The sequence below is a fragment of the Centroberyx affinis genome, unplaced genomic scaffold (genome assembly GCF_046629955.1).
Source record: "Centroberyx affinis isolate AG114_WGS23_722 - 3 ecotype Tasmania unplaced genomic scaffold, CSIRO-AGI_Caff_v1 ptg000434l_1, whole genome shotgun sequence".
NCBI lineage: Eukaryota > Metazoa > Chordata > Actinopteri > Beryciformes > Berycidae > Centroberyx > Centroberyx affinis.
The window spans coordinates 242,600-270,403 of record NW_027279098.1 but is presented as its reverse complement, the minus strand read 5'-3'; the positions used below and the strand labels follow the sequence as shown (position 1 = coordinate 270,403).

The window sequence follows — 27,804 nt, the reverse complement described above, 5'->3', positions numbered from 1 at the left end:
AAGGAAACAATCATCAATATATCTTTTGTACATGAGAATATGACTGGAGAAAGGATTTATTTTTAAGGAGGAACTTATATTCCCAATAGCCCATAAACAGTTGGCAAAATCAGGGCCAAAGCTAGAACCCATGGATACACCATGAGACTGGAGGTAAATAATAAGAGTGTAGTTGTACCACAAGGGGGTGCAGGCACCTGTCAAGATAGATGGAGGTTCCAATAGACTTTCATTAGAGGCAACAACTGGGCAACTTAGAGATGTGTACTTTAGGTAAGGCAAACACTACAGGTACATGTAACCATTGAAACTCTTCTTCAGTCTGCGTTGTGTTGTGTAAGACAAGGACCGACACTCTCTTCAATTTCTGTGTGGACTTTTATTGCCTGTTTCAAGTGCGTTTCATTTCTGTATAGAGTCCTTTCCATAATGTTGTCAGACACTTATAATAACAATCTGAGCTTGTCAGTGGCAAAAACAAAACAAGCTCTTTTAGTGGACGTACATTGACGGTTCATTTGCCCCGTCGGATTACATTGCAGCCTGTTTCGCGGCTGGCGGCTGAAGCGATCTCGCTCAATACTGGACCAATTTCAAAAATTGTTGTCCCCATTAGTTACTTAGACACCCGCAGTTGGGAAAATAGGGTCCAGGTTGAAAAATACCGAAGTTACCCTTTAAAGCACACTGGCTCCTTGACCTCAGACTTCACTACCAGGTTCACAAGAGAAGAATCTACCCCCCCGATCTGCATGTGTCACCTGCAACATTTGAACCTGTTCCGGTACCAAGCTTTGATTCAATGCATGTGGCAATACTTTCCCCAATTGATACTCCAATTTGTTTAGCTATGCCTGCGATCATATGTACAGAGGCATTGCCCTCATTTGCACTGGGTAAATCAAGCCCAACATTGCCAACATGTGGCGGAGCAGTGAAAGCATCGTCATTGTCTGGCCTATTCTCAAGATCTGGCATAGGGGTAGATGTGATAGGCACAGACAGAAACCTCGCCCTACCCCTACCAACAGGTGTCATAGGAGTATACATTAATGCGCCTCTCCCCCTCCCAACACCTCCATATTATATACTAACAGTCAGATATAGGGGAGAGAAAAAGGAGAGAAAAAAAATACATAAGTCAAAACTCACTCAGATGAAAGCAACTCAGGTGTAACAACAGAGGACAGCAGTTATATATATACAGTCACTGAAGCCCCAAAAACATAGAGCCCAAATCATAAATCCTAAGGCGCACAGCCAATAAGACTACAAAGACACAAAATGAAAAAATTTCAATGCAAAAAAAAATAAATTATTAAAACAAAAATTAACAGCCACTCTCAGAGCGGGCCACACAAAAGAAACAACCAGACAACTTAGTCCAATTAAACCGATAAATATCGGTCTGAAATTCCACCCCAAATCAGATGCAAAACAAAACAGAAAAAAAAAATCAAATGGCGATTAAACCACCCACTTATAACCAGTGGAGGGAATAATGCGTTACAAAGTAAGCGTTACTGTAATTCCACTACTTTTGGCAGTAACTAGTAATGTAACTAATTACTTTTTCAAATTAATAACGCAATTACAATTACTGAAATTTAAATGGGCTCGTTACTGGATTATCCGGTTTGTGATCATCCGACTTTACGGTGGAGCAAGTGAATCAAAAGACGACCGACCTGAGACTTTATTTCTCAAAAGCGACTAGCGACAAATCTGGAGACTTTTTCTGACCATATGAAGCAAAGTTAATGTGTTGAATCCAGAGCATTTGGCAATAAATTGGTCCGGCTGATGCCGGTTTTCTCTACTTGCCTGTCTAATCCAGAGAGTCACATGATCACAGTGTAGCTCCTCCCTCTGCTGAGAGCAGCGACTGTAAGATAGGGTGCACTTGTAATTGTTAGCGGTGTACGCCGAAACTGGCCCGGGTGGGCGGAGTCAGCACTTATATTAAAACGGGCTATGCCGCGGCGTGCATAACAAGTGCAGCATTATATATTGATATGCAAATTATCGTATGACATCATCTGGCGACTTCTAGCGACTTTCTGAGCAGCCAATAGCTGCTTTCCTTGGAAAAGAGTTGGCAGCTCTGCTACCGGTCCGGTAACTCCGCCCACACAGTGAACTGATGCTGATCTGAAGCCTGTGAGGCTACAATAAATACGCCTATCAAAACATATCTATTGTGTTTTATTGTTCAACTACTTACTTTTCATCATAGTGATAATGTGTACAATGATAGATAAAATTTGACAGTTGTCTTGGCCCACACTGTGCCACAGCAACACTAAAATAATATAGCTGTGTCATAAGAGAATTGAAGCAGACATTTAAAAGTAAGGCAAAAGTTACTTTCCCTAGTAACTAATTACTTTTATTATGCAGTAATTGGTAAAGTAATGCAATTACTTTTTGAGAGAAGTAACTAGTAACTGTAACCAATTACAAATTTTCAGTAACTTGCCCAACACTGCTTATAACACAATCCAGCAAAATCCTCAATATGGAAAAACAGTGATATAATCAACCCCTGCTTTCACATAAACAAAATCACCGCCCCACCTGGTGGCGAAAAAGCGATACTGCGCCTAAAAATAGCCCGTTTCCTTTGGCATAGGGGTCTGATGTTGCCAGTTCTTCAATGACACTTAAAGGAGGGCATTGATATGATTGAATCCTAGAGCGAATAAAACTCTGTATTTGAAAATATTTGAACAAGTGAGTTTGAGGGATCCTAAATTTTTCTTTAAGATTTTCAAAGGACATAAGGGTGTTATCTCTATAAAGGTCTGAGATCTTCTGTAATCCCCTCTGAGCCCAGAGCCTGAATCTGGGATCTGATTTACCTGGTGTAAATAATGTATTACCCCAGATGGGGGAAAATTGTGATAACCCTGTTGGTTCCCTAAACATGTCTTGTGATTCATACCAAGCTGTAATTGTGGATTTAACAAATGGATTAGCTGTGTTCTGTTTAAGCCTTCTGAGAGAGTCAGGGTAGAGATATGTATCCAGAGTTAGTCATCTGGCACTATCTTTCTCTATCTGGACCCATGGTAGATTGGAAGGGTCAGAGAACCAGAAAAAGGCTGATCTAGGCTGAGCTGCCCTAAAATACAATAAAAGGTTGGGTAGCTGGAGGTATAGTAGTGTTAAGCGAAGTCTTGATAGTCTTTTGTTCCAGATAAAGTTTGTGAATGCTTTCTTCATGCTGGAGAAAAAGGCTGGCGGGGGTATAAGAGGAATTGATTGAAATAAATATAAAAATTTGGGGAGAATATTCATTTTAATAATATTGATTCTGCCAATTAATGTGAGGGGAAGAGTCATCCATCTATCCAAGCTGTCATTTAGCTGAGCTACAATGGGGTCATAATTACATGGTATCATGTTTTTGATTTGAGGTGTAATAGTAATCCCTAAATACTTGAGCCCATCTCTAGATACTGTAAACGGGTGTTGGATTGTTGGATTATTTCTTTCTTGCTCATTGAGAAAAAGTATTGATGATTAGACTGATTGATCTTATAACCTGAAATGTTCCAAATTGATCGATCATATTAGTCAGAGTAGGTATTGTGTTTTTTAGATCTGAAAGATATAACAGTATGTCATCAGCAAATAAGGAGATCTGATGTTCTTGGCCTGAAATATTAATTCCCTTTATCCCTGGATGATTTCTGATTGCTTTTGCCAGGGGTTCAAGAGTCAACACAAATAACAATGGAGACAGTGGACAACCCTGACGGGTGCCCCGCGACAGACTGAAGGACTCTGAAGTTAAATTATTTGTAATAACTTCAGCTGATGGTTCACAATAGAGTAGTTTAATCCACTGACAGAATTTTGGACCACATCCGTATCAACATCAAATAAATAAGGCCATTCAACTCTGTCGAATGCCTTTTCAGCATCCAACGATAAAATGCAGATGTCTTTAGCATCTTTCTTTTCGTGGATGATATTCAGCACTCGCCGTATATTATGAAAGGCCTGTCTGTTTTTCACAAATCTATTTTGGTCATTATTAATGATTGCTGGTAGATGGTCTTCCAATCTTAAAGCTAGCACGTTGGCCAAAATTTTAGCATCAGTGTTAATTAAGGACACCGGTCTGTATGATTCACATTTAGTTAGTGGCTTATCTGGTTTAGGTATAAGTGCAATCAGAGCCTTTCTTAGTGATGGGGGGAGAATGCCGGTTTCCAAGGATTCTACATACATATCTATAAGAGGGTGTATTAATTTTTCTTTGAAGACTTTAAATATATCAATGGGTAGACCGCCCGGTCCAGCCATTTTCCCATTTCTCATCCTAGCTGTAGCCTTCAATAATTCATCTGTAGACAATGGGGAGTCTAGGAATTTGGAGACCATCTAAAAATGCAGTTTGGTGACTGGTATCCCCTAAGGCTTCTGCTCTATATAATGACTAAAAGAAATTGGCAAAAGTTCCATTGATTTCCAGTGGATCTGATGATAAAGTCCCTGAGTTTGTTAAAATATTATTGATGGCCTTACTAGACTGCAGATTCTTGATTTGCCAAGCCAGCAGTTTGCCAGATTTTTCTCCCTGTTCATAGAATGTTTGTTTCAGACGAATTAAGTTGTTTTCAGCTTTTGAGAGTGATAGTTTAGTATAGTGTGCTCTTAGGAGAAGTAATTCCTGCTGATGGGGCTCTTTATTTGTGTCATCTTCATGTTTCTTTCTCTAGTTTCCTGATTCTTTCATCGAGCGATTGCAGTTCTAAATTAACTTTATTGGTAATAGAGCTTGTGTAGCTAATCATGTGGCCTCTTAGATAGGCTTTAAAAGCCTCCCATCTTACAGAAGCCGTCGTTTCATTTGTATTTGTATCGAAAAATACATCAATACTGGTCCCAACAAACTTCATGAATTTTGTGTCATGTAACCATTTCAGGTGCAGCCTCCATCTATAATGACCTCTAATGAGTTTGGGCATGTTATATATTAGCTTAACTGGGCCATGATCTGAGATCACAATGGACTCATAGGACTCATTCGTTATTGGTAGACTCCCTGGTTACCTCTGCAGTCTCTTAAACTGGAATTTTAGGAAGTGCAATCTGCGTTCTAATGACTTATTGCTTTTTACTGTACCACGCCCATCCACTGAGTTCGAAAAGATGGCATTCAGTTACTCTGCCCCCTGGTGCTGGAACCTCCTTCAGAAGGATGCCAAGTTAGATGCTCTCGTTCCCATAGGTGACTTTAAAGGTCTGCTCCAATCAATTAAGTCTGAAAGTTGCACATGTTTCAACAATCCTCATCCCTAGTTCTCCCATTCTATTCTGTGTCTGTCTCCTGCTCTGTGTCTGTCTCCTGCTCTGTGTCTGTCTCTGTGTCTGTCTCCTCCTCTGTGTCTGTCTCCTGCTCTGTGTCTGTCTCCTGCTCTGTGTCTGTCTCCTGCTCTGTGTCTGTCTCTGTGTCTGTCTCCTGCTCTGTGTCTGTCTCTGTGTCTGTCTCCTGCTCTGTGTCTGTCTCCTGCTCTGTGTCTGTCTCCTGCTCTGTGTCTGTCTCTGTGTCTGTCTCCTGCTCTGTGTCTGTCTCTGTGTCTGTCTCCTGCTCTGTGTCTGTCTCTGTGTCTGTCTCCTGCTCTGTGTCTGTCTCCTGCTCTGTGTCTGTCTCTGTCTCCTGCTCTGTGTCTGTCTCCTGCTCTGTGTCTGTCTCTGTGTCTGTCTCCTGCTCTGTGTCTGTCTCCTGCTCTGTGTCTGTCTCCTGCTCTTCTAAGCGGGAGTCAGATTCAGGGAAAGGAGTTTTCTTACTCCTCCCCCCCTTGGCCTAGCTTTCTCTTTCCCTTCCTCCTCATTTTACTACAATAGGTCACGCTAAATGGATATTGCATAATGTGATACAGTTGTTGTACTTACTGTATGTATTATTATTATGTATTTATTGTTGTGTCTTTGTCTTGTTGCTCTTTGTTGTATATTGGCTGCTTTTTGACTTGCCCCAGGGCTCCCTTGAAAAAGAGATTTCAATCTCAATGGGACTCACCTGGTTAAATAAAGGATAAATAAACAAATAAATAAATAAAAAAGTACATACGCATTTCAGCCCTTGGCCTTTTTCAGTGTTTCCGTGATATCTGAAATTAACCAACACACCTCCAGCCAATCAGAATCAAGTATTCACCCAGGCCGTTGTATAATAAATATTAATGGATGATATTTTGAGCGTTGACTTTTTTGTCATGTCATGTTTCCTCTAGCAGGAGGAAGTTGAGCCACTTTTGAGGGAATATTGAGATTATTTTGATGTGTCTCTGGTCTGTGGAAGTTGTAGGTCTACTGCTTTGAACCTGCATTTACATGCTTAGTGTAACATTGCCTTGCTATATTTTGTAGCAATATGCGCGCTTGACAATTAACATTGTAGGCTCTTTTAAATAGTCGCTATTTCATGACTATTCATGTTAAATATAATTTAATTTATAAAACTGGCGCATTTGACATTATTATCTCTATTTTAAAATATAGGCCTAAATATTTTCTGTGGGGCCCCTTGAGTATTGGAATCTGTTGAATCTAAAAAGGCGAAAAGGTCATTTTTCATTTCAGTGTGTGACTCTTAAGTTGAATCTTCTCGTGCCCCTCCAGGCCGGCAGGAGGCGCGCTCTGCTCTTTCCGCTTCACTCAACAAACACGAACCACGTTGATCCGGAAGTCAGCGGCTCTATTTACTTCCCCGCTTGCTGCCTGTGTTTGTTTGGCGGAAGGCTAAAGTGCGCAGAAAAGGAGTAAAATGTGCGCCGTGCAGCTGCTGAGGGTGTCTGTACAGGAGCGGATCAGCGCCGCTGCTGAAGACTTTCTGCTGCTGGTGGAAAAAGGAAAAGAAACGACTGAAATCCCGGAGCTGAGAGCGCTGCTCACCGAGCGGCTAACGGCGGCTGCGGAGGAGATTTTCGGGCTGTTTGAGAAAACCGTGGCGGAGTACGAAGACAAAGTTCACCGGTCAGAGCAGGAGATCCGCCGCCAGAGGAAGCTGCTCGATGTCGCGTTGAACCCCGAAGTGAAGCTGCACAGAGCAGGTTAGTCAGTCCGGACCGTAGCCAGGAGCAGCGTGAAACTAGCCACAATAAGAAGGGGTGACTTCCGGTCACAGCTTTCAAAATAAAACCCTATCGACGAAAATATGTTGCAACGTTTTTTGGGTAACTATTAAAGTGAAAATAAGGAATATGTTGAAGATGAAGCTGTAGTAAATGAAAGTGGTAAACTTTGTTGGTTCCTCTAAAGGGAAACGTCACTGTTCTGTCCACCCCAATGCTTTTCCAGGTAATACAGTTATGATTGGCGGATATGGCCCTGCTGTAGCAGCTCCCTGCTTACCCAGCAAGCATGCTGAAGGTATAGCAGGGGCGCCATGCAAATCCCCCCATGGAAGAATACAGAGCAGAGCCGGAGCAGCAACACTCAGCAGTGTTGACACTTAAGAGCCACCGTGGGCTCGACTGCATAGACTATAACAGGTGGAGGCTTTATGCTGCAGCAGCAGCATAAAGCTTTACCAAGCAGCAGAGTGTGCAGCAGAGTGTGAAGCAGGAATCAGTGTAGGAGGAGGCCGTTTAAATAGACCGCCTTGTTATGAGAATGGATTATGATTGGTGTGTGTGGTGATCAGCTGGTAGATGACTAGCAACGCGTGACGTCCGTGTCCTGCATGAACTAACGCCATGCTTCATTTATTAGTATTATTTTATTTTTATTTCCCCCCCCCTGTATTTTAGCCAATAACTCAGCCATACATTGATAACCTTTTGTCCATTTTGGCATATAGACAGTCCCGGTCAACTGCTACTGGGATACAAAAAACGGCACCAATTAGCCCATAGGGGGCGCTATAATAAGCTCCCAAAGTCGAAGGCTCATACCCGTCGTCCCTTTAATAGTCGCAGAGTTCTGAAACTTGGTATTCATATGTATCTGATCATGGTGAACAATTTTGCCAATGGGACCTATAAGCTCCGCCTCTAAAGATTTTCTGCCATTTTTGATTTTTTGAAAAATCTTCTTTGCATGAACCGTAAATCAGAATGACGTCAAATTTGGTATGCAGGCTCATTGGACCTGCATTTACTTTGTTTGAAAGTAGCTAAACAATCAGTCAAAAATGGCAGTTATTGACCATTGGATTTTTCAACTTTGGCACAAGAAGTTCAAATGATTGTAAAATCATGCCACAGTAATCAATCAGCTTGAAACATGTAAGAGTGGTCAGAAACATCATAATAAAACGACCTGTCAAAACACATAATAATATGTTGACATTTGAGCAAATTACAGCCCTTTGAAGTTGATGCTATATTATAACAAAGACTCTATTTCCCATAATTCCTTGGGTGCTCTTATGAACAAGTCAGAATGACACAAAATTTTGTATGCAGGCTTCTTAGACTTGCCTTTACTTTGTTTTAAAGTAACTAGGGAATCGGTCAAAAAATGGTGGAGTTAGTGACCAATGCAGTGGAAACCTTCTTCTTAAATTGGTTTTATTGGAATGACATTATTTCATTTATGCTCACTCTGTGTGTATGTGTGTATTTCAGTCTTCCCTCCAGACGTCCAGCAGCTGTTGGTCGGTAAAGAAGAGGTTCCCCCTGAGCAGCAGGACTGGAGCCCCAGTCTGGACCAGGAGGACCCAGAGCCCCCACACATTAAAGAGGAACAGGAGGAACTCCGGACCAGTCAGGAGGGAGAGCGGCTTGGAGGGCCGGAGGAGGCCGATATCACCGAGTTCCCGTTCACTCCTGTCCCTGTGAAGAGTGAAGATGATGAAGAGAAACCTCAGTCCTCACAGCTTCATCAAAGCCAAACTGAGGAGAACAGAGAGGCAGAGCCTCTAGCCAGCAGCTCAACTGAACAGATGAAAACAGAAGCTGATGGAGAGGACTGTGGAGTATCAGAACCAGCCAGGAACTTAGATCCAGCTAGTCATTTACAACCAACTAGTGATGGCAAGACTTCAGACTCTTCTGAACCTGAGACTGAAGACAGTGATGATGAATGGAAGGAGACTAGAGAACCTCAGTCAGGTTTAGACTCAGTGAAACACAATGAAGTCCTTGTAAGTCATAGAGCTCATACTGGGGAGAAACTATTTAGTTGCTCAGATTGTGGTAAAGGATTTGACCACAAGGGAGGTCTGCAGAGACACATGAGAGTCCACACTGGTGAGAAACCATTTAGTTGCTCAGACTGTGCTAAAAGTTTTCGTCATAAAGAACACTTGAAGACACACATGAGAATCCACACAGGAGAGAAACCATTTAGTTGCTCAGACTGTGGTAAAACATTTGGTCGTAAAGTAACCTTGAAGACACACATGAGAATCCACACAGGGGAGAAACCATTTAGTTGCTCAGACTGTGCTAAAAGTTTTGGTGATAAAGGAAACTTGAAGACACACATGAGCGTCCACACAGGGGAGAAACCATTTAGTTGTTCAGACTGTGCTAAAAGTTTTGGTGATAAAGGAAACTTGAAGACACACATGAGAGTCCACACAGGGGAGAAACCATTTAGTTGCTCAGACTGTGCTAAAAGTTTTGGTGATAAAGGAAACTTGAAGACACACATGAGAGTCCACACAGGGGAGAAACCATTTAGTTGCTCAGTTTGTGGTAAAATATTCAGCCGGAGTGGAACATTAAGTTCACACATGATAATTCATACAGGGGAGAAACCGTTTAGTTGCTCAGACTGTGCTAAACGTTTTGGTGATAAAGGAAACTTGAAGAGACACATGAGAATTCATACAGGGGAGAAACCATTCAGCTGTTCAGTTTGTGAAGAAAAATTTAACCACAGCTCAACACTGGCAAAACATATGAGAGTCCATACTGGAGAGAAACCCTTTAGTTGCTCCAACTGTGGGAGAAGTTTTGGTGATAAAGGACGTTTGAAGAGACACATGATGATCCACACGGGAGAGAAACCATACAGTTGCGGTGTTTGTGGGAGAAGTTTTCGCCAACTGTCACATGTCAGAAACCATAAGTGTGTTGGTGAGAGCAGCAGCAGGTGAAGCTGCAGAGCTGCTGGTTGAGCTGAACTGTTCAGCAGGAACAGAACAATAAACTAGAGACACATCATGATAGTCCATCATTCAGGAGGAAACCCAAACCCTTCTAGTCAGTGTTGTGGTTCGGGATGCAGCCAGATCTGAATACTGCTCATACACATCTTGTGTTAATGTTGGCTAATGTGAGAGAGAGAATTACTGTTGCTGCTCTTTGGCTCAAATTCAGCTTCAACTTTCCCATGTGAGTTTTATTTCTCTGTTACAGGCTCCTTAATATCAGGCTGGGCAGTAATTCAGTGTTATTTATTGTCAGTAGAATCATATCCTGATACGCAGCGAACAAGCTATTGTGATACACAATTTTGTCGTATAAATTAATGATAAAAAGCAAATACTAATTGAAATCTCTCACAAAATAAGATCTGACATAAATTGGAGAATGTTATTTAAAAAAGTTTTATATTGAATGTATTGAAGAAGGGGCGTCCTGGTGGCTCCAATCTGCCCCAGGACCTTTGTCACATGTCTTCCCCTTCTCTCTGCCAGTCTTTCCTGTCTCAACTTTGAACTGTCTAATAAAGGTAAAAATGTAAAAAAAAAAAAAAAAAAAGTCTAAAAAATGTAAGTGGGTTGAAGAAAGTATCTTGCACATTATGACAAAAAATACAAAACAGGCTCCTAGCAAAACATTTGTTTACATTGTGTCCAACTAAAATGTGTCAAATGTGCAGTGAACAGACAAAAGGTGAAAGTTTCCTCAGCACCGTACAAAGACTCACTTCACAAAGACTTATTTATAGACTCAAATTCAGTGTGAGCCAATCAAAGAGACTTGTGGCAAATGGGGAGTGCAAACAATTAGTCAATAAGGCAGCTGAGGCCATAGGAGGTCTATACAATTCACATGAATACAGACTATTATCATTACCATTTGCGTTCTGCCCCCAAGTAACCTCTGTTCTATATTCCCACCCCTACCTGTCTTGCTGATCTGCTCTGTGACACAGTAGGAGGTTTGAGACAGAATGACCGGCATCATGGAAATGTTTGGCTGTAGGTGATTTGACATTGTTTCTGCCAATGGCACTTTTGTGTTCTCATGTTCTATAATCTGTGTTTTCACAGGTCTTTTAGTCTCACCTACGTATTCTAACCCACATGGGTATGAGGTGAGATAAATAAACAGCAGATGTACCTGTAACACATTGTTTTACCATGTATGTTTTAGAAGCCGTATGGCTGGTGGCTGGTGGGGTTTTTGTCATGTATTTTATCATCTGCCTTATGTGCTTGTTCATGTTTTCTTACAACTAAGGTTGTATGGCAATAAAGTATTGAATCGTGAATCTTGAAAGTGTTTTTCTTCTCACAAGCCGTACAGTTGCGGCAGGGGAAGAATCTGGTCATGCTGTCCAAACGTCTCTGGATAAATACAGAGGGGATCAAGCTGTCTGCATGTACAAGGAAATCTCTTACATCTCTAGACCTGTAATAGGAGAAGAGAGGACCGTCAGACAAAGGTTTTCTACAGATTGGATCCAAACACAACACATCCCAGTGTTTCTCAATGATGTCCCTGATCTCACCATTAAGGGGAGAATAAGTAGTGACACACATGAATATTTTCTCTCAGATTTTAAGTTTGTGGACGGATTCAAGTCCGTATCACATCATTCAATTTCTCCAATGGAGCCCGCCACAGAAGGAAACAATCATCAATATATCTTTTGTACATGAGAATATGACTGGAGAAAGGTTTTATGTTTAAGGAGGAACTTATATTCCCAATAGCCCATAAACAGTTGGCAAAATCAGGGCCAAAGCTAGAACCCATGGATACACCATGAGACTGGAGGTAAATAAGAGTGTAGCTGTACCACAAGGGGGTGCAGGCACCTGTCAAGATAGATGGAGGTTCCAATAGACTTTCATTAGAGGCAACAATTGGGCAACCTAGAGATGTGTACTTTAGGTAAGGCAAACACTACAGGTACAGTAGGATGATCTTTTGTTAAATCTTAAATTGTGACTGAAATGTAAGAGAAGAGTCCATCTCTTGTTTGGGTGTCCTAGTAGGATCCCCTTCTAGTTGTCCCCCACCAAAGGGGGGACTATGGATCGGTCTCCGTCTGTTCGTTAGTTTGTTAGTCACACTGTAATGTTGACTTTGTGCCGCTAGGGGGCAGCATTGACAATGAATGGGGACTCAGTGGTAAAGCACGTCATACAGTTAAAGTTATCATACAATGTGGGGGACAATGAATGGGGACTCAGTGGTAAAGCAACACAGTTAAAGTTATCATAGGTAACATAATAGTCTACACACGCTCCACACTTGGAGACACCAGACTGGGTTGATGTGTTGAAGTGAGAGTCAATGGAGAATTTTCCAGTGTGGCAGCAGCACATGGCGACCCCAGCAGAGACATTCCACAGGGGGACTGTCCTTTCCAGCTTCCAACACCCAAGCCACACACCCCTTTCAGCATGGCAGACTTCACCCTTGACGAAGTACAGGCAGTAGTGGAAAAAGCTCGAGCAGGATCTGCTCCAGGACCATCAGGCACCACTTACAAGATCTACAAAAACTGTCCACAGCTACTGAAGAGGTTATCGAAGCTTTTACGGACACACTGGAAGAAGAAGCAGGAACCCTGGCTCTGGACACTCACTGAGGGCTGCTTTGTCCCTAAAGAACTGAACTCGGCAGGACTTGACCAGTTTCGAGAGATCTCCGTTAGACGTAGAAGGGAAAATATTCTGGTCCATCATTGCCAAAAGACTTCTTATCTACTGGCCAATGAGTACATTGACCCAAGTGTCCAAAAAGGAGGAGTCCCGGGGTACTCTGGATGCCTGGAGCATACATCAGTGATCAAGGAAGCCAAGAGTAACAAGAACACATTCTCAGTCGTATGGTTAGATCTCGCCAAAGCCTACCCAAGCGTACCCCACCAGCTGATCCAAAATGCATTGGAGCACTACCAAGTACCATCAGAAGTAGTCAAGCTCGTGATGTCACACATGGATTCGCTGAAGATGAGGTTCACTGTGGGAAACTTCACCAGAGGCAGAGGCTCGAGAAGGGCATCATGGCAGGATGCACAATATCCATGGTCCTGTTTGTGGCTGCCATGAATCTACTACTAAAGGCAGGAGTAATGCAATGTAGAGGGCCAAAAGCGGATGGCGATACAAGACATCCGGCCTGCAGAACTTTCATGGATGATATAACTGTGATGACTCCATCGATCCAAGGAACGATCCAAGGATGGATCCTAAGCTCGCTGGAGAAGATGGCTACATGGTCACGGATGCAATTAAAACCAGAAAAATCTAGGAGCCTAAGTATCCTGAAAGGAAAGCTGACAAAAAACATCTTCAGCATTCAAGGGTCTGAGATTCCAACGATTCAAGAACAAGGAATCCGATGCCTTGGGAAGAATTATGACAGCACCCTGAAGGACAGCAGCAACCTCAAAGACACCATGGCTCAACTAAACATCTGGCTCAAGGCAATAGACAACAGCCAGCTGCTTGGGAGGTTTAAGGTGTGGTGCTTCCAGCATGGCATCATACCCAGACTGCAATGGCCATTCCTGCTGTATGACTTTCCCATGACTCAAGTGGAAGCAATGGAGCAACTGTGCAGTAACTTTGTGCGAGAATGGCTGGGTGTTCCCCCAACTTTCAGCTCGGTCAACCTGTACAGCAAGACCTCCAAGCTCCGCTTACCAGTCTCATCGGTGATGGAAGAATTCAAAGTCACCAAGGCAAGAGCAGTCAGCACACTGCTTCTATCTGAGGATGAGATAGTCTGACACACTAACAAGACCATCAAGTGCGGCAGGAAGTGGAAGCCCCAGGAAGCAGTGATGGAAGCAGAAGCACACTGGAAACATCAGGAGATCGTCGGGGTGGTCTGTCAAGGACGGCTAGGACTTGGAAACTACAATGCCAAGAGATGGAGCAAGGCCAATGCCAAAGGCAAGAGAGGACTCGTGGTGCAGAGGGTCCGAGAGGCAGCAGAAGAAAACCGCTGCGTAAAAGCGGTAAGGCTCGCCTGCCAGGGACAGTGGATGCAAAGGGACCAGGCACTCGAGCGTTTGCTGTCCTGGAAGGAACTCTGGGGTACCGACCAGTGCAAGTTGACCTTCCTCCTGCGCGCTGTGGCTGACCTCTTGCCAACCCCACACAACCTAAAGATCTGGGGAGAGAAGAAGAAGACGACCCATCCTGCAAGCAGTGTGGGGCAACCTTTTGCACACTGAATCACATCTTGACTGGATGTCCCAAAGCACTGGGAGAAGGCCGATATAGGTGGAGGCACGACAAGGTCCTTATAGAAATTGCGAAATGGGTGGACCTGCAGAGGGTCAAAGCCAACAAACACCAGGCATCACCACCCGAATTTGTCAGTTTCCAAAGGGAAGGAGATATGGCTCCTAGAGCAAGAATAACTGCCAAAAACCCCCATTTTGCATCAAGCTTCTGACTGGGAGATGCAAGTGGACCTAAAGAAGAAACTTGTCTTTCCAGAAGAGGTGGCAGTAACCTCACTACGACCAGACATGGTTCTTCTATCCAGGAGCACAAAAACCATCTCAGTAGCCGAACTCACGGTGCCCTGGGAGGACAGGCTAGCCATCTCTCAACAATTGAAGAAAGCCAAGTACCAGGATTTGATTGATGAGGCTCTTGTCAAAGGATGGCATGCAAACTTATTCCCCATTGAAGTCAGCTGCCGCAGTTTCCCAGCAACATCAGTGCGCTATTTCTTACAGAAGGCCGGCTTGGAACCCAAACAACTGAAGAAAGACATGATAGAGATAGCCATGGCAACTGAGACCAGCTCAAGATGGTTGTGGTTGACGAGAGCCCGCAGTTGGAACCCTTCTGCAGGCAAAGGCTAATTTGGTCATTTGGCAAAACGCTTGTGACCCTGAGATACCTGCTGAAGATGCAGAAGGGTTCCCAACAACGCAATGCTCTACCACCCTCACACCAAGGAATACCACCATGAGAAGGAACTTGCAACACCAGATCTTAAGTAGCTCTTGCAGTTTCTGCTTGTAGCAAAGCATCTCTGATGTTTACTTCACCTTATATTTTGTACTGTATTGAGTAAAACAATTACAGTTACTACATTTCAAGATATAACTTGTAAGCCTAATTCTGAGGAGAGTAGGCAACAGAAATATATGGTCAATCTGTCCTTTCATTGTCCCATATGAAAATGCTTATACAATTTCACTCATATTTCAAGTTCACTCAGCAATCACTGACTGACCAAAGGGTGGAACTACATCACTGGTGGAGGACAACATGTTTACTATTTGCTTGTTTGACAGAGAAAGTTGTGTCTGCAAATTGGGAATGAATTTCCTGATCATCACATTCTTTGTTCATGAAGGCCAAGCCCAGGTTTACAGACCAGACTGTTCATCCTACTCAAAGACAGAACTGTTTCCCTATCCATTCTCCCAGAGAAACCTTCTCCCACCTTTAGTCTGTTCGCTGCACTTTTGACACTTTTTAGTTGGGCATTATGTAAATAAATGTTTTCCCTTTTTGTACCTTTGTGTTAAGATCCCAAACACCCCTACTGGACTTGTGGATTTTAGTGCATGTTTGCTGCCCCCATTCCCTGAGCTTTGAGTGGCTTATCATGGCTACTTTTGCTGAGATTCAAGGCATTACAGATACTAAAGTACAGACTCCTATTCTGCAGAAGAGATGGAGAGGATCATGTTTCCTCATGCTGAATTACCACACATTCGTTGTGTGGTTGAGGAAGACTTTATAAAAAAGCTGAAACACCTCTCACTGAAGGCAGCAAGGCTAAACGTCATGGCTCAACTCTGAGTCTGTAAGAGCCAAACGAATCCCTGGGGGCCTCAGAATCTGAAAGGCTCCCAGCCGGTCGCAGCAGTGAGGAGTTCTGCAACAAATGGTGTGAAATCTAAACAAGGCCTCACTAGATCTATATTGGGCTTTCTTCTTTTTCTTACTTTGCTCGGCCCAGGAAAGAACCCAGCAAGCAATTTTGCGTTTAAAAGACGTCTAATAGGCGTCTATACAACCTGAAGTCTAGGCTAAAACACGGCTAAATTTGGGCTGTCAGTGAAAGTTTAGTAGATGTCCAACCATAGCCCAAGTATATAGCCATCAATTAGACGGCTATTGAACAACTACACATATAAGTCTAATAGACCACAAAATAATGGCTAAAGGATTCTTTTTACTCAAATATAACATGTTCTGATAATAAATGTCAATCCATACAACAAACAACAAACAAGATAAATATATAAAGAATTTATTGCAAAAATTACATACAGGAACATTTTAAACAACTTAACATATAAAAACATGCGAAATATATAAAGAATTTATTACAAAAACTACAATCATGGAACATTTTAAACAACAACACAACTGCTAGGTGCGGCTAACCGCTAAGGCGAATGCTAACGCTAACAGGCACGTTTTGAACGGGCACTAAACCCTAACCCTAACTCTAGAAACAGATGCAACTTGAACACACATCGTCTGCTGCTGTGAAATGTGCATGAATATTGTGCCAGCACATGTGCTTTCTAGGTAGCATGTTAAGCTAACCACACTATGGCTTACTCACTGCTAACCGCTAAAAATGGCACGATTCCTGCACATGATAACAAATAATGTGGATACATCATGAACACATGACAAGACAAAAACACAGCGACTTACAAGATAAACCAAATAAGCCGTAAACATGGTGAACTGCTCAGTTCTGCTCAGTTCTGCTCTGCCTCTGACTGCTTCCACCGGGCGGAGAAGAGCATTATGCCTCCCAACTGTCTTGTGTTGCCAGTCCTCATGTCTCTCAAGCAGTTCAGCTGCCCTCTAGCGGTTGAGAATCGTAATTGCATTTTGTATTTACTTGTAAAATGAAAGAAAGTCAAATACGGAGAATGGTGTATATGAATGTGTAACAGCAAAAAATAATGTTAATTCAAAGGTTAATGCTAACTTCGCCGGATGGGCTTAAGCAGGCTATACAGTAGCTGGTCCAATTCAGAGTTAAATCGTGGCTACACATAGACCATTTCAATGAAATGATACTAATCTCAGTTTGTTTTCATAGTTGACTTGCTAACATGATCTGATGCTATGCACCTCACAAGCTGCGTGGGCGAAAACTACATTTAACCAATTTTAACACTATTTTGGCTAGAAGTGGGATACACACAGCCGGTGATCAGGGCTACAGCCGAGCTGCTGAAATGACGGCAATTGATTGGCTCGATTTCGCCGGATGGGCTAAAAGCAGAATACACGTTGCCGGTCCAATTCAGAGCTAAATCGTGGCTACACATAGACCATGTCAATGAAATGATACTAACACCTTGTATTTATTATTGACATTGCAAACATGATGGGATATTATCCATCTCACAAGCTGCATAGGCAAAAACTACAATGAAACAGTTTTGGCTAGAAGTGGGCTACAAATAGCCGGCCAATTGGGAGCTAAATCGTGGCTACGCATAGACCAGGTCAAAGAAATGAAACTAAACACCTTGTAATCACTTTGCTTACATGATGGAATATCATACATCTCGCAAGTTGCGTTGGCAAAAACTAAATCTAACCAATTTCAAGATCATTTTGGCTAGAAGTGGGTTAAACATAGCCGGACTAAATCGGGGCGATATGCAGCCGAGACGTTGAAATTACGTCTATTCTATCTGCTGGGAAAGTAGACTGTTGTATGTGTGCGGTCTACAAAGAGAGAACACAATAACAAACATGTGAATATATGAATTAACGGGCAGGTATAAAGATGTTTCAACCTTTACAATAATAAAGCTATTTAACATCAGCTTTTCTATTAGCAACAATTAAGCTACATCTTAATTAACCACGGTCAACAATGAGCCTATTACAATATTAAATGATTACAACCGTATGGAGTCTATGATAATTAATACAGCCTGATGATAACACTTTGACATTTTAATAGTATAGCCATGTATACTTCTCAAGATAATTGTAGAAATAATTAAACTTAAGTGTTAATACACATTACAATAAGGCAGTATCGTGCTGACCAATTAAGCATATCCGCCATGCTGTGCGCTCTCCCATCAATTAGCTCATGAGAATCAATTAAGTTCCAAAACGGTTATAGATTCTTAGTTTAAGGCAAACATACTAATAAATGATAACTGTTGAGTGAGAACATATAAATCGAAATACAAAAACAAACAAACAAAAACGGAAAAGATGTAGAGGAGAAATGCCCGTGTGTTCCTCCTCAACTCCCGTCTCTGCAAACCGAAGCAGGCAATTAAGACATATGACGTCATCGCCACGGGGCTCGTTAAGCTGCTCCACAGTCACTCTAAACTCACTGCGGACTTTCCCCCCAGTGTGTGAGTGCTGTAGGAACAGGACAGGGGTTATAAAAAGCTGTATTTTATGTGTGTGTGTGTGTGTGTGTGTGTGTGTGTGTGTGTGTGTGTGTGTGTGTGTGTGTGTGTGTGTGCGTTGTATGTTTGGCTGAAAGGTTATTTTTATTTATGTGGAGTATTTTATATACCTGCATTCTATCTCCATATCTGTTAATTGTTACTATGTTGTCTTTTAATGTGAAGCAGATTGAGTTTACCTGTGTATGAAATGCAGAGGTGGAAAGTAACTAAGTACATTTACACAAATACTGTACTTAAGTACAATTTTGAGGTACTTGTACTTTACTTGAGTATTACCATTTCATGCTACTTTATACTTCTACTCCACTACATTTCAGAGGGAAATATTGTACTTTTTACTCCACTACCTTTATTTGACAGCTTTAGTTACTAGTTACTTTGCAGATTCAGATTATTAATACAAATTATAATCAACAAATTGTGATGTATTATTACAGATTACTGTAAGCTACCCAGCAGTATATAAAGTAGTGGAAATCAGCCCCACCTTTTCCAGCTGCAACATTAAAGTGATGCTTACACATTAATGCATCAATAATTATAATTCAATAATATAATATATACTGTATTATTCTGAAATGGGCCATTCTGCATAATGAGTACTTTTACTTTTGTTGCTTTAAGTACATTTTGATGCTAATACTTTTGTACTTTTACTGAAGTAACATTCTGAATGCAGGACTTTTATTTGTAACAGAGTATTTTTATATAGTGGTATTTCTACTTTTACTTAAGTAAAAGATCTGAGTACTTCTTCCACCACTGGTTAAATGTGCTATACAAATAAAATTGACCTGACTTGACTCCAGCGGCCTGGGCGCACGCATTTTTCCAGAGAATATATTTTTTTCAGTCTTTCACACTCCCAAAAAGTGACAAGCCACTGCGGCCACATGTCCGGATACAAGTAACCGTTCTTCTCCCAGCTGCCCGCACTAAACCTTCACTCTCACCTCAGTCCAAGGACGTCCCACTACTGACCGATTTCCCTCTCTTTTTTAGAGTATTTTATTTTGGTTTTTCAAAAAGTAAACAAAACATACAGCCACACAATGACAGTACAAAAACGTTCACAGTACATTACAGACGTCTCAAAAATAATTCAGCAGACAAATGAGAGATAGGTCAGCCTTGACCACAGTAGAATATTCTTTTACAACACTAGTGTGGCGAGAACAGAGAGACCAAGCAGACGATCATTCAATCGTGTGAGATGGGAGATTCTCCATGTAGTTGATAAAAGGTTTGCCATATTTTATAGAAAAGATGTATCTTATTCCTTAGTGAGTAGGTTATCTTTTCCAGAGCCCGATTTCCCTCTCTGATCGCTTTTCCTGTCCCAACGCTGGTTTCTGCCCAGCGACATTTGAAAATCAGACTGCAATTTTAGAAATCTACTTCATATTTCTACAGTACCTCTGCATAATTTACTGCAATCAGATAAGCCTAAAACTAATATGGCTCTACTCAATGTGAGATCTCTTACCAATAAGACCTTTATAGTCAATGATCTTATCGCTGAGAAGAAAAAGCCCTTGTTGTTTCTTGTTGAGACCTGGCTCAGCTCTCTGTCCCCCGAATTACAATTTCTTTCACTCGACTAGGCGGATAAACGAGGAATTGCCACTATTTCCTCAAACCAATTTAGTTGCACAAATGTCAGTTTTGGTGATTTCTCTTCATTTGAGCATCTTGCTATTGTTCTAAAGGCTGAGCCAGCAGTGCTAATGTTAACAACATACCGTCCGCCTACGTTTTCCACAGTGTTCCTTCCTGAATTCTCTGATCTTTTGTCACTTATCAATACTAGCTAATAATCGAATAATTATGAATGGTCACTGAGATCACCCACAAACATGGTAACATTCTTTTTATTTTGAAAGAAAGTGTACAATAACCAGCACCAATGCTTAAACACACAAACATAACAGTACACTAAATATTCACATCCCCATCCCTTCCACACACACACACACACACACACACACACACACACACACACACACACACACACATACACACATACACTCACTGAGCACTTTATTAGGAACACCTGTACACCTTCAATTATCCATTCAGCCAATCATGTGGCAGCAGAGCAGTGCATCAGATCATACAGATACAGGTCAGCATGGCTGTTTGCTCTGAGTGTTTCTGAAGCTGCTGTTCTGCTGATCTCACACACAGCAGTCTGTAGAGTTCACACAGAGCGGAGCGAGAAACAAAAAACATCCAGTGAGCGGAGGCTCTGTGGACGGAAACGCCTCGTTGATGAGAGAGGTCAGAGGTCAGAGGTCAGAGGAGAGCGGCCAGACTGGTTGGAGCTGACAGAAAGGCTTCAGTAACTCAGGTAAACTCTTTACAGCTGTGGAGAGCAGAACAGCATCCCAGAATGCAACAGGTCCAACCTGGAGGAGGACGGCACTGAGCTGACAGCTGAAACCTGCCCAGTGTTAGTAAGGTGTTCCTCATGAAGCGCTCAGTGAGAGTACACACACACACACACACACATCCAAACACATAGGATGTGTATAACAAATAAATAAATAAATAAATAAAAAAACAGCGACAAAGTTGTAAGTAACAACAGCAGTGTACAAATCTAAAGACTTAATATATAAAGTAGAATCTGTTTCCCATAGGGAACAAAAAAGAAAAAAGACATGTACATACATATGTGTGTGTGTATATATATATATACACACACACATACATACACATACCTGCATCTACATCTACATATATATATACATACACATACCCCTACACATATACAGACTGTATATACATACACATCTGCAGATATACCTATATACATACATACACACAATTACGGAAGCCGAGAACGGCCGTGTTTGCAATTATTTTTTTTAATGCTGTTATCTCGAGATAACGAGATAATCAACCCGTTATCACGAGAAAACAAAATGTTGTTTCCTCTTATTACTTATCATGTTTATCAGAGATCAGGAGCCATGCCAGCATGCAGCTTGACAACTGACAACAACGTAAACGCAAACAAAATTTCACATTTATGCCTCGACTTCCTGTTCAGTTCTGAATCCTCCTGACAGTCATGACAGTGATCTGAAGGCTGAAATCAGCTGTGATCAAATGAACCAGACGCTCATTTTCCAGTTCTCCATAATTATCCCGTGATCTCAAGAAAACAAAGTCTTTTTCTCGTGATAAATTATCTTGTTCTCGTGATAAATTATCTTGTTATCTCGAGAAATCGTCCTTTTGTTTGCTCGAGATAACGAGATAAATTAACCCGTTACCTCGAGAAAACAAGCTTTGTGATCTCGAGATAACGGCATTAAAAAAATAATTGCGAGCACGGCCGTTCTCGGCTTCCGTAACTGTAGATCAGCTTTAGAGATTTTTTAAGTAAGAAAATAAGTCGCCAAACGTCTTGAAAGATATTGTTTTTTTTCTAGAGTTTATCTCTCGAATGGTAAAAATTGTGATATTTGGTCCAAGAACATGTTAAAAGTTGGAGATTTCTCTTTCCAAAGTAGAAGAATACATTTCTTAGCAAAATAAGTTATAGTGATTCATACTAATACTTTAGATCTAACTGAAAATCAGATTTAGTGAGGATGTGAATAGAGTTCCAGAAGCTTTTCAATGCCAAAAAAAGATGCATAAATGTTCCTTCTTTAAATTTACATCTTGGACAGTATGGCGAGTTATCTTTGGACATTTTATGCATCTTTATAGAGTGAAATAGAACTTATGGATAAACTTAAAATTAGCTTCCTTGATTTTGTTACTTGTAAATGAGAAATGTATTCTTTCACAGATGTTCAGCCAGGTGTTTTCACGTAAAACCATACCTAGATCTTTTTCCCAAATCTTAAGCAAAGGTGGGAAAGAGGAATGACCACCTTCAGATAAAATAACATAAAATTTGCTAATTTTTCCTTTAATTGTAGTGGAGGACATCAATCCTCTACTTCCGATAATCCAAACCATAACTTATCTTTGATAAGTGAATGGACAACATTCTGAATTTGAAGGTACTTGAAAAAATCTGTTAGGAATATTCTGTCCTTAGATCAATTAATGATTTTAGTTGTGTCTTTATGAAATAAATATTTGATTTGTTTTATGCCTCAGTTTGTCCATTTGTGTATATTAATTGATGTTAAATGTTTGTTATGATCAGGATTTTGATGAATAGGAGAGCAGACAGAAGTACAAATGGTAATGCCAAGTTTCTTAATACATCCAGGATTAACATAAAATTCCATTTCAATATAAAAACAATTCTCCTGAACTGATTGATAATTGATAATCTCTAGTTTATTGTTCTGTTCCTGCTGAACAGTTCAGCTCAACCAGCAGCTCTGCAGCTTCACCTGCTGCTGCTCTCACCAACACACTTATGGTTTCTGACATGTGACAGTTGATGAAAACTTCTCCCACAAACACTGCAACCGTAGGGTTTCTCTCCTGTGTGGACTTTCATGTGTTTATGCAGTGCTGTCCTGTAAGGAAAAGCTTTTTTACAAACAGAACAGCTGAAACTTTCTCCCCCTTTATGAATTCCCATGTGTGACCTTAATGTTGCTCTCCGGGCAAACATTTCACCACAGTGTGAGCAACTGAATGGTTTCTCTCCTGTGTGGATTCTCATGTGTTTCTTCAAATCTCCTTTATCACCAAAACTTTTCCCACAGGTTGAGCAACTAAATGGTTTCTCTCCAGTATGGATTCTCATGTGTCTTGCCATTGTTCCTCTGTGGTTACATTTTTTTTCACAAATTGAACAGCTGAAAGGTTTTTCCCCTGTATGAATTCTCATATGTTGGTTCAGGACTCCGTTATCACCAAAACTTTTACCACAGACTGAACAATTAAATGGTTTCTCTCCTGCATGGAGCCTCTTGTGTCTGCTCAAATTTTGTTTGACACGAAAACTTTTACCACAAACACTGCAACTGTTTGGTTTTTCTCCCATGTGGACCCTCATGTGCATCCTCAAGTTTCCTTTTAGACGACAACTTTTACCACAGACTGAGCAACTAAAGCGTTTCTCCCCAACAGAAGATGTTTTATGACTTAAAAGGATTTCATTGTTTTTCAGTGAGTCTAAACCTGACTGAGATTCTCTAGTCTCCTTCCATTCATCATCACTGTCTTCAGTCTCAGGTTCAGAAGAGTCTGAAGTCTTGCCATCACTACTTGGTTGTAAATGACTAGCTGGATCTAAGTTCCTGGCTGGTTCTGATACTCCACAGTCCTCTCCATCAGCTTCTGTTTTCATCTGTTCAGTTGAGCTGCTGGCTAGAGGCTCTGCCTCTCTGTTCTCCTCAGTTTGGCTTTGATGAAGCTGTGAGGACTGAGGTTTCTCTTCATCATCTTCACTCTTCACAGGGACAGGAGTGAACGGGAACTCGGTGATATCGGCCTCCTCCGGCCCTCCAAGCCGCTCTCCCTCCTGACCGGTCCGGAGTTCCTCCTGTTCCTCTTTAATGTGTGGGGGCTCTGGGTCCTCCTGGTCCAGACTGGGGCTCCAGTCCTGCTGCTCAGGGGGAACCTCTTCTTCACTGACCAGCAGCTGCTGGACATCTGGAGGGAAGACTGAAATACACACATACACACATTAAGGAAAGCCGTAATTGTAAGTTAACCTATGCTTGTTACTATTACTTAATAATGTTAATTAGATCAATGATGATTCCTTTGCAGCATGGCTGAAGCCACATATGAGGACACAGAGGTGCAGACACTGTTAATTTTCTTCCCATAAAATCAAAAATGTCCACATCCTCAAACAGACAGTGGAAGTAGGGGTGCGGCAGCACCAGCAGCTCCACTTCATTGCCTCTGGTCTCCTGGTTCAGTTCATATGTGTCCAGCACCTTAGCTCCTGCATTACATCGCTAGCTTGCCTGGGAAGCTAAGCAGGTTTGGCTGTGGTTAGTCCTTGGATGGGAGACCACCTGGTGCTGGAAGTGGTGTTGGAGGACCAGTAGGAGGTGATCTTCCCTCTGGTCTCATGAGTAATATCCCCAACGCCCCAGGGCAGAGACAGGGACTCTGTCCTGTGAGTGAGCACCGTCCTTCGGATGAGACGTTAAACCGAGGTCCTGACTCTGTGGTCAATAAAGATCCCATCGGCACTCATCACAGAGTAGGGGTGGAACCCCGCTGCCATGGCAACATTCCCAAACAGGCCTTCCTTCCATCATGGCCACCTAATCATCCCTCGTTACCTAATTGGCTCTTTCAGTTCTCTACTCTCCACTGAGATAGATGATGTGTGGTGAGCGTTCTGGCGCAAACTGGCTGCCGTGCATCACCCAGGTGGTGGATGAGTTGAGTTCGCCCCCCCCCCCCCCCCGATATGTGAAGTGCTTTGAGTACCTAGAAAAGCGCTATATAAATGTAATCAATTATTATTATAATTATTACAGTATTCATATGACTGTTTTAGGCGCTGCATTAACCTCTTTCTACCAAGCGGCACCTAGCAGTAACACCGGCGTGACAGAAGTTACTAATTAATGATATTTAAAGTCCCCACAGTAATGTTTTGTCCTTTTTGGAGCCGTCTTTACACAGAATTTACCGGCATAAAGCTGAAAACAAAGTTATCCCAGCCGGTAATGACCCAACCTCTCCATCTATGACGGATCAGGGATTTATTCAGTGTAAAGTATCTTACAGCTGGGCAAACGCAGGTGCAACTGCCATGGTAACCATGGTAACCAAGTCTGCGAGAGTTACTTTATAATCTACTGACCCAGCTCACGACCCGACCAGACACGGTAGGCCGGTGTACATGGGAGAAATGTCTGTAGAAATGCTGTGCTAAGCATGGTGCCAGCAACAGGTTTTATAAGCCACATGATATCATTTAATTAGGCTATTGATTGATTGATTTGTCATATTTTCTGTCTTTTTGCATACATAATTTAAAATGCATATTTTGGGGTTATTGGGTTTTAGTTCAAAATACAAGAGAAAATGATCAGATGTAATGGAGTATGTAATTCACTGGGTTAGCCAAAAACTGGCATACAGTTATTTTATATAAAAACCGTTTCTTAATTGAATTTCCAGAAAATAGACAAATGGGTCTGGAACCAGTTTGGTGAGTTTCGTCCCAAACGATCTTGTATTGGCCGAGCTCTGAATGACAGCAGAAGTGTGCTATCAGTTATATTGTTATATTGCACATATATATTTGTACATATTTTTATTTCTTATTATATTTTTTAGTCCCCCCTCAAGGACCCCACGTTGAGAACCACTGTACATTTACTATATTATGAAAATTCAAAGTGATTCTGCATGATGTTCTCTTTGTCTAGGAATGAGCCGACTTTAAATGTTTATTTTCTAATCTCTGTGATTTGATAAAAATTTAAAACTGAATAATTTAAGCCCTTCTGCATATTTTATACTTAACCAGCTGTCTGTAACAGCAGGATATGAATGATCATAATTATTCTCCCTAACAATGAGATTGATTACAAAAAGCAAATACATCAGGGATGACAGATGCAAATGCAACTCTGGTGCAATTTCTTTTTAAATTGTGCATTGTTGCTGTAAAAATAAACAATAAAATAAAAAATAGCATGTAAAACAGCAACAATGTTCCAGAGGCACCATGACTGAAATGTGAGAAGAGATTTTAGCCTCCGGTGCTCTGTAATTCATTCCATGTGAAATAACAGCTTGTAATAACGCATTATGTAATAACTCGACAAAATGTAATAAATTTTCACTTCATTATGTAATAACACATAACTTCATTTTGTAATAATCTGCCGCATTTTGTAATAATCTGCCGCATTTTGTAATAATCTGCTGCATTTTGTAATAATCTGACGCATTTTGTAATACACAGCCTGAACGCAATATGTAATAAATTTCCCCACATTCTGTAATAAATTATTACACATTGCCGTGGTTATTACAAAATGTGGGACTTGCACTTTTTAATGATGAAAATGTAATAATACAGCGCATTATGTATCGAAATGTATGTAAATCAGAACTGACAGGATCACATTTCAGTGTGATTGTACCTGAATGATCACACCTGACAAATAAAAACTTGATTGATTGATCAGGACTCAGAACCACACTGTTCATGGACGCTTTTAGTTAAGTTGAGTTATTTGAGTTCTTTAAAAAATGTTAAACTTATTTTAAATCTTGTTTTTATCTACACCACTATTTATTTATTCATTTTTCTTATAAATCTTTTAATCTTTGTAAAGCACCTTGAATTGCCGCTGTGTATGACAAACCTATAGGCAATATGTAATAATTTATTACAAAATGCGGGGAAATTTATCACATATTGCGTTCAGGCTGTGTATTACAAAATGCAGTGTTATTACATAATGAAGTGAAAATTTATTACATTTTGTCGAGTTATTACATAATGCGTTATTACACAGCTGAAAGCAAGTTTTCCCTGTTCACTTCTGATTCAGTGTCTAAAGAAGGAAACAGTCCTGGGATCCAGTGATCGGCTGAATGTTTATCTGGTGAGAGACGACATAGGAAATGAGTCAGAGTGTCTTATGAAGCCTGATGCTAACAGTGTGTTTCACTGCAGAAAGAGAGAGAGAAGAGAAATTTACATGTTGATGCAGAACAGTGATGTCATCATGTCTGTCTCTGTCAACACAGTGAGGAACTTTCTCTCTGTACCAAGAATTCACTCTCATCACTGATTTCTGCTGTGTAAACAGGCAGAACATAAACATCAATTTGATAACAATAACAATAATTATCATCAGCACCATCATAACCTTTATTTGTACCGGCCTTTTCAAACTTCACCTAAAGGTATAATGTGACAGTTTAAACATTTAATATGGGTCAATTTGAAACGATTCATGTTAAATGAATAAAGTGACTGGAAATGAGGCTCGGTGAATTTAACATTTAAAACAAGTGAAACCAGACCAAGTACAAAAGTTAAAAAAAAAAAAAAAAAGTAAAAAGAAAAGGTTAGTTTTTGTGCTCAGTATGGTAGAACAGTTATTCATCTGTCATGTGACCACTGGCTTAAGGTGAAATTATTCAGCCTGATTTAAGGAAAGAACAAGAACACTAACAACTCTATAACTCAACAAGTACCAGTCCAATTAGTTTAAATTCACAATGAATATGAGAACATTGAATTAAACATGACAGGAATTCCATCTCAGAATAAAATCAATTCTCCATTACTGATTGTAATTAACTTTGCGCTACTAAGTTTCACGGCAATAGACTCTTCAGTTT

General features: G+C 41.1%; 2 protein-coding genes across 2 annotated transcripts in view; one reads left to right on the top strand and one right to left on the bottom strand.

The window, feature by feature from the left end:
- Positions 1–27,804, top strand: part of LOC139642124 (zinc finger protein 91-like) — a 188,275-nt gene that overhangs the window by 15,668 nt on the left and 144,803 nt on the right. The window contains exon 4 of the mRNA XM_071516855.1: positions 9,180–10,035. Within this exon, the coding sequence (XP_071372956.1) occupies positions 9,180–10,035 (856 nt within the window). The remainder of the gene's footprint in view (positions 1–9,179; positions 10,036–27,804) is intronic.
- LOC139642129 (zinc finger protein OZF-like) lies at positions 22,904–24,709 on the bottom strand. Its single transcript, XM_071516861.1, has 4 exons — positions 24,647–24,709; positions 24,332–24,386; positions 23,844–24,132; positions 22,904–23,729 (listed from the first exon to the last, which is right to left on the bottom strand). Exons 1-4 carry the CDS (start codon positions 24,707–24,709, stop codon positions 22,904–22,906), a joined length of 1,233 nt encoding a protein of 410 aa, XP_071372962.1.